The sequence below is a fragment of the Grampus griseus genome, assembly GCF_964374135.1.
Source record: "Grampus griseus genome assembly, chromosome: 20".
Lineage (NCBI taxonomy): Eukaryota > Metazoa > Chordata > Mammalia > Artiodactyla > Delphinidae > Grampus > Grampus griseus.
The window spans coordinates 24,181,776-24,192,176 of NC_139014.1; the positions used below are offsets into that span (position 1 = coordinate 24,181,776).

The 10,401-nt window shown below is 56.9% G+C and overlaps 2 protein-coding genes across 4 annotated transcripts; one reads left to right on the forward strand and one right to left on the reverse strand.

Annotated features, from left to right (window-relative positions):
• The first annotated feature begins 643 nt into the window (after positions 1-643).
• SGCA (sarcoglycan alpha) lies at positions 644-9,821 on the forward strand. Of its 3 annotated transcripts, none has more exons than XM_082679920.1 (10): positions 644-766; positions 1,646-1,768; positions 1,872-2,026; positions 2,219-2,291; positions 2,634-2,832; positions 3,251-3,413; positions 4,314-4,522; positions 4,724-4,750; positions 9,166-9,358; positions 9,670-9,821. In XM_082679920.1, the coding sequence occupies exons 1-9, from the start codon at positions 730-732 to the stop codon at positions 9,344-9,346; spliced, it is 1,167 nt and encodes a 388-aa protein (XP_082536046.1). In that variant the 5' UTR covers positions 644-729; the 3' UTR covers positions 9,347-9,358; positions 9,670-9,821. The 3 variants fall into 3 exon arrangements, with proteins under 3 accessions (XP_082536046.1, XP_082536045.1, XP_082536047.1); XM_082679919.1 differs by having other exon boundaries at positions 9,623-9,811; XM_082679921.1 differs by having other exon boundaries at positions 715-766; positions 9,665-9,813.
• LOC309838652 (histone H1.9-like) lies at positions 5,478-6,005 on the reverse strand (the record flags this gene model as incomplete). Its single annotated transcript, XM_082679876.1, has 1 exon — positions 5,478-6,005. The coding sequence occupies one exon, from the start codon at positions 6,003-6,005 to the stop codon at positions 5,478-5,480; it is 528 nt and encodes a 175-aa protein (XP_082536002.1).
• Positions 9,822-10,401: the final 580 nt, after the last annotated feature.

Here is a 10,401-nt window from a genome sequence, read left to right on the forward strand (position 1 = left end):
GTTCATGAAGCTGTCACCTCGCCCCCTACACGTACTAGTTGCCAGGCCCTGGGCTAGGTCCAGGGATGCAAAGATCATGAGATCCCAGGCCACCCCGCAACACTGTGTGGTTGGCTGTGCCACACAGGAGGGAGGACAGAAAGGCTTCAGAGAGGAGAGGATGCCTGTGCTGCGTCTTGCAAGGTGAGTAGAAGGTAGGATGAAAGGTAGGATTAGGGCAGGAAGGGAGCTCCAGGCAGAGGGAAGAGCTCGTGCAAAGGGGTGTATACTCAGGAGAGATGATCAGGTTGTGGGGCAGCAGAGGGAGGCAGGGCAGAAGCCTGGGGTAGTGTGTGTGTGCGGGGAGGGGGTAAGGAGGAAGAGAGGGGATTCTGGACAGCATGGCCAGGTACAGGCAGGGCCTGAGAGCCATCAGCCGCTGCGGAGCTCAGGGCGATGGAAGCCATTAGGGTTTTAAGGGGGGCCTCAGGCAGTCAGGTTGATGGTTTAGAAAATATACTCTGGCCCTAAGAAGGGGATGATTGGAGGGCCCTCACTCTGTGAGGAGGGTGTCCACTCTAGATTTAGTGCCTGCTCTGGGTGGGGAAGGGGAGGGTCCCGCTGGCTGAAGCCGGGCCCAGCTGCTCTGGGACATCTTCCCGTCCTTCCCCCTCCCTCCTCCCTCCTCCCTCCTCCCTGCTCCCTGCTCCTGTCTCTGTCACTCACAGGCAGGGCCAGGTTGGGACAGCCATGGCAGCAGTGCTAATCTGGATTTCTCTCCTTGTGGGTAAGTTGGGGTCTTCTTCAGGAGAGAGGTCCAGGTTGGGGGGGAGGTGAGAAGTTCCTCAGGGGAGGGGTTGGGGGTCGGGGTGAGGCAAGGGCCACAGGGACTTTGGGGTGTAAATTCCACAGCCCATGGGGCTCTAGGGAACTGGGGCTGGGAGCTGAGATATGGGGTGCTGGCTGGGAACTCTGAGGGGCAAGGTGTCCTAGGCTAGGCTGGGCCTAACTGCACAGGCCCAGAGCGCCATGGGCCCTTTAATGGGCTGGCTTCTTTCTGGGTCCAGGCTAAATTTGGCCCTGGGAGAGTGTGAGGGTCACTGGGGCAGGTCCTCTCCCTGGGGATCTGGGCTCAGACTCCCCTTTGCTCAGCTCCTAGTGGCCTCCAGTGTGGGCCCTCTCCCCTCTGTATATTAGGGGAGGTGGGTGGAGGCCCCAGAATGGCTACCTGCCTCCTCCGAGGGGTCCTTACCTCTCCCTCCCTCCTACCCCCTCCAGCCTCCCACAGTCAGCTTGGGGGCCTTTTCCAAGTGCTCTTAACACACACACACACTCGCACACACAGACACACACTCACACACCCCACACCCCTTTCAGCCAGACATCAGTCCCTGCCCATTGTGACCCTCAATGGAGGCCCAAAATGAGGAGTGAGGGGCTTCTGTGAATCCAAAGCAAACTAAGGTCTGGGTCTTGTCACTGATTAAAGTGTGCGGCACAGCCAGGGCCCCAACCCATCCTGCCTGGGAGCCAGCAAATCCATCTGCCTCCTCTCACACATGTCTCCACTCCCTCAGGGCCACTAGGGGCTGGTGGAAAAGGGGACCTTATTCCCTGGCCAGGACTGAGGCTGGGCCGTGTGTCTGGGGGTCGTGGGTCCCCACAGGTCTCCTGGCAGGGCTGGGGCGCACCGAGGCCCAGCAGACCACCCTGCACCCGCTCGTGGGCCGCGTCTTTGTACACACCCTGGATCGCGAAAACTTCCTGCACCTTCCTGAGCTCGTCGTCTGTGAGAGGGGCCTGAGGGGCACCGGGGTGGGCTGGGGGCGCCTGGCCCAGGGCTGGTGAAGGCTCCTCTTGTGTCTCCAATCCCCTCTCCTCCCTTCCGCCAGCTGTCCCAGCCACCGTCCCTATCACCTACCACGCCCACCTCCAGGGACACCCAGACCTGCCCAGGTGGCTCCGCTACGCCCAGCGCGGCCCCCACCAGCCTGGCTTTCTCTATGGCGCCCCCACCCCAGCAGATCGCGGACGCCAGGTCATCGAGGTACCAGTAGGGGCCCCAGTGGGCTGTGTCGCTTGCAACAGGGACCCGGCGTTCACTCATCTACGTGACTCACATGCCTCTAATTTGGTGGGCTATCTCAGTCTTCTCCCGCCAGGCCCAGCCGCACCACCCGGGGTTAGGGGTTAGGTTCTCTCCTAACCCCACCTCTCAGCCCTCTACCCCATCCTCCAGGTCACAGCCTACAATCGGGACAGCTTTGACACCACCCGGCATAGGCTGGTACTGTTGATTGGAGACCCAGAAGGTACCGCCAGCCCCGCCCCACCCCTACCCCACCAATGCCAGTCTTGGGGGATCTCCCCTGGAAGGTGGGTGTAGAGTGAGTAGTGGGGAGCAGGGCACCCTGGAAAGACTCTGGAGTTGTATTCTCGGCTGCTCTGCTGATAGACGGTGGAGGCTTGGGCGAGTAACTGAGGCTGTGGGTGTGGAGGAAGGGCGTTTGAGGCCTGTGATATAGGGGGTATTAGGGAGGAAGGAAGGGAGCTGAGGGGATACGGGGACCAGCTTGGATGGTGGGAGGCTTAGGAAGGATCCACGCAGGGCTGGGGGCTGGGTGCGGCCTAAGGTGCCCACCTGGCCCTCCCAGGCCCCCTGCTACCATACCAGGCTGAGTTCCTGGTGCGCAGCCATGATGTAGAGGAGGTGCTGCCCTCGACACCTGCCGGCCGTTTCCTCACAGCCTTGGGGGGGCTCTGGGAGCCAGGGGAACTCCAGCTGCTCAACATCACCTCTGCCTTGGACCGTGGGGGCCGAGTCCCCCTTCCTATCGAGGGCCGCAAGGAAGGGTAGGCATGCAGCCCAGGAGGGCTTCCTGGAGGAGGGGGCAGCTTGCCTTTTGTCTAGGCGGTGGGCATAGAACATGGGTCTCCCTAACTTCCAAGTGGGGCTTTACCACTTGCACGCTCACCGTGCGCATCTTTACTTCCCAGCATCACATCAGTGTCCACTTCCTTCTGGCCACCCCCTCATCTCCTCCCTCTTGCCCTTCCTGGGCCCAAACCCTAGTTACCCTGAACTCTGCACTTCCTGGTGCCCATAAGGACATGATAGATCCATCCATCAAAGGACATTCCTGGGGGCCAAGGCCCCAGAAGATGGGTGCTCTGTGTACTCTCACCATAACCCCAGATCTCCATAACCCTCAAATCTCCAGTGCCCAGTGATACCCCCAATTTTCTGATAGTGGTTTCTGTCTGGGCCCAGGGTATACATCAAGGTGGGCTCTTCCTCACCCTTCTCCACCTGCCTGAAGATGGTGGCATCCCCGGACAGCCAAGCTCGCTGTGCCCAGGGCCAGCCTCCACTGCTGTCCTGCTATGACACCTTGGCACCTCACTTCCGAGTTGACTGGTGCAACGTGTTGTTGGTGAGGAGGGACCCTGGTTCTAGGGGTGGGGGCGGGGCATGGCCCCCATCACGGTCTCCTCCATCCCCATCCCATCCCATTTCCGTTTCTTCAATTATCTACTCGCGCGCGTGCGCACACACATGTTCTACCTTCTTCCACAAGAGGGCAACAGAGCCCATGATCCAGACAAGGGATCACCCGCTCCTGGAGCCCCAGCTGTGCCCAACGGAACAGCTAGAACAATCACTCCCGCAGGATGGTTCCAAACTCCTTTCTCCACCTGGGGCCTCTGTGTGACAGCTCTATTTTCCTCTAAGGTGTCACAGCAAATTGGCCTAAAATAAGGGACAGATAGCTCTCACCCCCATGTTATAAACCAAAGATGCTCACTACTGCTCTTTGGGATATTGAGCTGAGGGGTCTAGGGTCCCTAGAGATCTTATTCCCAGGGCTAGGAACCCTTCCTGTGACTTGACCGACAGCACAGGCAGGAACTGGTAATCAACATTCTTGAGCACCTGCCATGGGCAATGCACTATGCAATCAACATGTTTTATCCTCACAACCACCCAGGAGACAGGTACCACTATTAGCGTCCCTACTTTACAGATGAGAAAACCGAGGCACCTAGGGGTAAGTCATTGCAGCATAGCACTTGTCTGAAACAGGATTCAAACCCAGGCAGTCAGACATGAGAGCTGTGCTCTAACCGTTGTGCGGTCCTGCCTCTCCTAGAATTTCTTTCCTGGCACCTAGACCAGTGCTTGTTCTGCTCGGTCACATGAGCTGGGGGAGGCCAGGCAGGAGGAATCCCTGCAGTTGCATTGAGCAGGTTGGCCCCAGAACTCCTGCCCTGCGCCCTGAGGTTCTCTGTGTCTGGCCATCCACTCCTGGGTCAGCCCTGGGCTCTCTGAGCAGGTGGACAAGTCAGTGCCAGAGCCGGCAGACGAGGTACCCACGCCAGGTGATGGGATCCTGGAGCACGACCCGTTCTTCTGCCCACCCACCGAGGCCACAGCCCGAGAATTCCTGACCGACGCACTGGTCACCCTCCTGGTGCCCCTGCTGGTGGCCCTACTGCTCACCCTGCTCCTGGCCTACGTTATGTGCTGCCGGCGGGAGGGACGGTGAGTGTGGGGGCTGAGGGCAGGGAGGGCACTGGGGCTGGTGCTCACGTTGTGGGATTCCTTGTGGCACTGGTGCCACGTGGGGACCCAGATCACTCAGGGAGCAGAGTCCTCAGCCAGGAAGGGAGGAAGGGCCCCTTGCCTGGCCTGGCACCGGGAGGGGTTGTGGATAATAGCTAATCCCCTCCCTTGTTTTTCCAGGTTGAAGAGAGACCTGGCCACCTCTGAGTGAGTAGGGGAAATCTGGGGGCTGGGTGGGAGGTCTCCTAGACTAGCAGGCTGGACCCTCCAACCTCCATGAGCAGCAGACAAACCAAATTACTCTGGGATGATGAAGCTACCCTCGGCCTGTGCGCTCCAGCCCTCGGCTGTTGGGCGCTGGGCCCGACCTGTCCTGGCTTGGTTTTCTCATTTTCTGGTCTCCATGGAGGAGCCTAAAGTGGGACAGGAGAGGGGACCTAGCCAAGCTTCAGGGATCTGCTGCCACCCTGGGAGAAAGGGCTTGAGAAGCAACTTTAGAAAGCAACTTAAAAGGCTTCCAGCGCGTGCACGTGCGCGCGCGCGCGCACACACACACACACACACACACACACACACAACCACGGTTCGCTGGGAGTCAGACACTTGGGTTCCAGGCTGCTTTCTGCCACACAGTTACTGTGACTCTTTCTGGCCTCAGTTTCTTCATCTGCAAGATGATGCGGTTGGACCAGCTAATATCTGGGTGCTTTCAATCCTTCCAGCCCTTCCCAAATCTATCTCACTTTTATTTTGCCCAGGTTTTCCCCACCCATGGCCTTACCTGTCCTCTGTGCCTCCAGACCTCTTTCTGTCCCTCTCCCTTGAACCCCAGAGATTCCAGGAGGCAGGTGTGAAATGTTAGGCTCCTTTTATCCCCACTGCACTGAGCCTGTGGCGGGCCTGGCAGCCCTCCCTGCTTGCCCAGCCTTCCTGGTTAACTGTGGCAGCATTTGGCCGCCCTGCGAACCCCCTTGGCGAGCTTCTTGTGCCCCTGCTTGGAGCCCATGGGCAACCGGCGCTGCCCAGGCCGGCGCTGCCCCGACTGCCACTGCCGCTGCCGTTGCCGTCTCTTTGCCGTCTCTTTGAACTTGGAGGCATGCTTGCTGGCCATGAAGACGGAGCCTGTGGCCCCCTTGCCTGTCACCTGCTTGAGTATGCCCTTGTCCACCAGCCTCTTGAGTGCTCGCTTGAAGCGCCAGGCGCTGCGGGTCATGTTGTAGCCGCTGGTGGCGACGGCCTTCCTCAGGGTAGCCAGGGACACGCGCTTGCGCGCCCCCTTGCTCACCATGACCCCCAGGATCACTTTGGATATGTTGGGCTTCCGGTGGGTTTTGGAGGAGGCGTGGCACCCAGTCCCTCTCTTGCTCGGGAGTCCGGACGTGCTGGCCTGCTGGACTGCACCCAGGGCACTGTTTGAGGCCAAGGGCCCAGATGGGGGTGGCAGCGAAGTGTCTTTCTTCATCTCTTCCTGGGGCCAGTGAAGGGAACTGGGTGCGAGGACCTCCAGGATGGTGGCTGGAAGTCTCCCCTGAGTTACTCCTCGGTGGAGGAGGTGCGTCCCAGTTCCTGGTTCCCTCAGAGGCTTCCCTGTAGGGCTCTGGCCGGAGCCTTGCCCTCCCTGGGTGGCCAGAAGGAGGGCTAAGGATGGTCACCCACGCTGGCCTCAGCAGAGCTGTGCCTCAGGTGCAGAGGGTGGTAAGGTTATCCCTGTGGTGACCTCAGGGGAGCATTGTGAGGTCACCAGAATCTTGTGAGGGTCACAGGAGCCCTGTTGTTCCCCCCTGGGTGGGGCAGACGCCAGGTAGTGTGGGCATCTGACGTGCCAGGGAGCCTGGGGAGAAGGGCTGTGGCTGAGTGAGCCAAGCAGGTGGACCCACGGGGTGTGTATGTCCTCGCCAGCTGACTCTAGGGCGCCTTAACCCCCCCATTTTGACCCCACCATATAAATCCATTGGGTTAAACAATACATTTTTAGAATCAGAATTATACCAACATTTTTGAATTTTTATGGGGAATAAATGTTCCTGAGTGAACATCAATGTAATTCCTTGATCTATCTAAGTCGATTTAATTCCTTGATCAACTTTTTACACAAAGCAATGAAAAAGATTTGCTTTTTTTTCTGCTTTCATTTTTATTTGGTAGAATTTTCCCCCACTGGGATCAGTGATTTTCTATGTAAATTTTACAAGGAGGATTTTATTTCTCAATTTGGGGGCCTGTGCCAAATTTGATGAGTGTCGTCTCCTGCCACTGCGGGGATTCTCTTCTGGCCAGTTACTTCCACCAGGTCTGCCTTTCCTGGGTCAACTTTCTAGCTCTGCTGGTGTCAGGAAACTATGCTTCCTCCATCAGTTTCGAGTCAATAAGCAATTTTACCCTGTGTGCGCGTGCGCGTGGTATCAGCCCTTGTTGGTTTGGATTTTGTGTTGATTTATTTCTACAAAATCCTATTTTTTTTCTTTCTGCCTGTTCAGGTTCATTTTTCGAATGATCCAAAATTGTGATTCTGCTGCCTGTTTTTCACCTACGTCAGATTTTATTGGTCAGAACATCCTCTAGCCCAACCTCCAGCCCAATGACCCTCTCCTGTGATCTGTGTGTCAGAATCAGGGCTCAAGGGGCTGTGCGTGCGTGCGTGCGTGCGTGCGTGTGTGTGTGGAGAGAGAGAATGCCTGCCAGTTGGTTTTTCTGCCCAAGTGCTGATGTGGAAGGACTGCGGAGGAGGGCACCGCGGGTCTGACTTCTGCTGCTGCTCTGGAAAACTGTCCGCAGAACGTTTTTCCACCTGTGTGTGTTACTAGAGTAATGAGACCCAGATGTGGGGCTGGGAGTGGGGAGGAGGCCCATCAACTAAGGCCTCCCCCACCGGAGGGATCATTACCTGCCAGGCTGCCTCCGCTGCCACACGCTTCCTGCTCCCGTCCCCTCTCAGCCTCCCCTTGCCTGCTAATGGAAACTTGTGTTTTGGACAACTCTGCTTGCCAAATTCCAGACTCAATAGCTCATTTGACCCTCCCCGGCACATTCAGTAGGAAGCTAGAAAAACTTTTCTGTAGTCTGATCTCTCAGGCTCTAACTGGAGTCTGTGTCCACGACTTGAGACACGGGCATGGGTAGGGATCATTTCCTCCTCCCAGATTTGATCAGTGATCCAGCAGTAAGTAGGATTGCTTCCACCCTGCCTGGGGCCCCCACCCCTTTAAGAAAACCAGTTCTTATTGTCCGTACTGAAAAGTCCCTGTTGTTTGTCTGACCCAGCAGGTAGTCTGGGAAAAGGTCTCCAGGCTGAGCCCACAAATGTGGGTGGGTTCATGTAAAAGGGCTCGGAAACATCCTTCCACTGGAGGCCAAGTTTATCAGTGGGCCTACTACAATAAAACAGCACCAACGATAATAATAGCCATGGAAGTCTCCCCACAATAATAGCTATCTTTTGCTGCATGCTGACCAGTAGATGTAAATGTTTTTTCTGCATCAACTCACTTAATTCATACAACAACTGCATTACAGTCGAGGAAATGGTGACACAGAGAGGTTAAGTAACTTACACAGGGTAACACAGCCAGTAAGCAGTGGAACTCACACTCAGACCCAAAGCAGGTTCTCATGCTTAACCACTGTGCTACCCTACCCTACTTCTCAAAACGAACTAAAGTTCGGACAGCAGAAAGCAAGCCCATGAGAACGTCAGATGAGAACGAGGCTCAGCCTTCTTAGGGGAAACTGGAGCTAGAGCTCAGGTAGGACTTACTAAAGGGGGTGGTAGTCAGTCCTTTGGGCGCTGCTGGGGCTTCCAGTCCGGTGAGGGTGGGACCTCATTCCAGCCTCAAGGAGCCTTGGTCCGAAACACAGACAGGAAGCAAGACTCTGTGTGTGTCTGGAGCTAAGCAATGCTGGGGACAGCCTGGGGCAGGGTGGGAGGGGGTCAAGTTACAGAGGGAGTGGAGCCCAGGTCTGAGGGTCCAAAATACAGGCAGTCAAAGCCCAGCAGGAAAGAACTTGGGCAAATCTAGGAAAAGGTGAAGGAGGTAGATTTGCCAGACTAAGATGGGGATGACGGGGAGGGGAGGGAGGTTCGGTGCTGGGAGAGAATATTAGAAGAGGGAACTGATTGCTAGAAGGGACACAGGGGATCACCATCAGAATATAAAAACAATATAGAGCCCAGCAAACACTGGCTTCTGGTAATAAATACCACTGTAGGTATCTATTCATGTCTTAGTATCTCAGGAACTCTTACCATGTGCCAGGCACTTTTCTAAACACCCAGCCTGCATTTTCTCATTTAATCTCCAAAACAATCCTAGGAGGTAGGTTCTATTATTATCATCCCCATTTTACAGTTGAGGAAACTGAAGCACAGAATGGTTAAGCAACTTTCAAAGGACACACAGCTTTGAATCCAGGATGTCTGCACCCAGACCCCATGCCTCAGTCACTGGACACTAAGCTGACACCGTAGAACTTCCTGTTTGTCCTCCCCCACCCATCCCGTGTGTGTCTCCCCACACATTGTAGGCGGGGAAGACTTCAGGGTGGCTCAGAGATAATGCCAGGCTGGACCCCAAAGTGGGTGCTGACTCCTAGAGCTGATGATTCTGCTGGCCCTGTGTCCCCAGTATCCAGATGGTCCACCATTGTACCATCCGTGGGAATACAGAGGAGCTGCGACAGATGGCAGCTAGCCGAGAGGTGCCCCGGCCACTCTCAACCCTGCCCATGTTCAACGTGCGCACAGGCGAGCGGCTGCCCCCGCAAGTGGACAGCGCCCGGGTGCCCCTCATCCTGGACCAGCACTGAGGGCCCACACAGGTGGGTCCGGCTGGGCAGTGCCAGCCTCTTTTCTGGGAGTAAGGTGGCCTCCGTCTCAAGGCTGGGGCAGGTGAGGGGGGCGGATGGGAAAGGGCACACAGACCTGTCTGCCCCTCCGAGGCAGTGGTGGGGGGTGCTCAGCAGTGCCAGGTGTGTGGGCCCCAGTGCCAAGCACTTGGACTCAGAGGGTCAGGGTGGGGAAGGCAGGAGAACCGGGGCCTGGTCCTCGCAGACCCCCACCCTCTCTTCTCTTTGCCGCTCCAGTTCCAACCCTGGCCTCATCCTCCCTTCTCTCCCCACGCACAGAGCAGCCACGACCCATGGCCACATCCTTCCTTCCGACTCTAGCTCCTGTCCCAGTGGACCCCAGGCTTGGAATAAGCAGAGAGATGAGGATGGGATGGGATGGGATGAGGGTATCTGGGATCAGGTCGCCCAGAATAAAACCTGCTGTTCTGCTCATCTATCGCTGTACCTTCCTCTCAGCAGCCTCCTTCCCAGCCCTCATTGCCTCTGCTTCCCCTTCTGCCTTGGGGGAGCCCTTCGAGGGAGCCAGGAGCTGCCGCCTTGCCCTCTGGACTCTTGGTCCTTTCTCAAATTCTCTGAAAGTAAGAGCGAAGGACCTGCATATGCAGCCCTGATGTTAATCCTCCCATGAACCGAATGGCGAGGGATATCTGGATCACCATCCCCATTTTATAGACAAGGACACTGAGTCCGAGAGACAATGAGTGACTTACCCAAGGTCACAGAGCAGGCAAGTGGCAGAGCTTGGTTTCAAACCTGGCATGTCCACCTCCACGCCGCCTTCTGGAGGGTTGAGGGGCTCTGGAAGCAGGAGATCCAGGCTCTCACCCATCCAGATCTCCTGGGGGGAGGTCCCTTTGGGAGTCATAACCTAGATATGGAGAGGGGGTTGGGGTGCAGGACCCTGAATCAGTGACCCGGATCAGCGACCCCTCCCGGTACGCTCCTCAGGGACAGGGTCGAGGTCCACAGGACGCTGCACAGCCCTTGTTGAGCTTGGGGTCACCAGCTCAGCT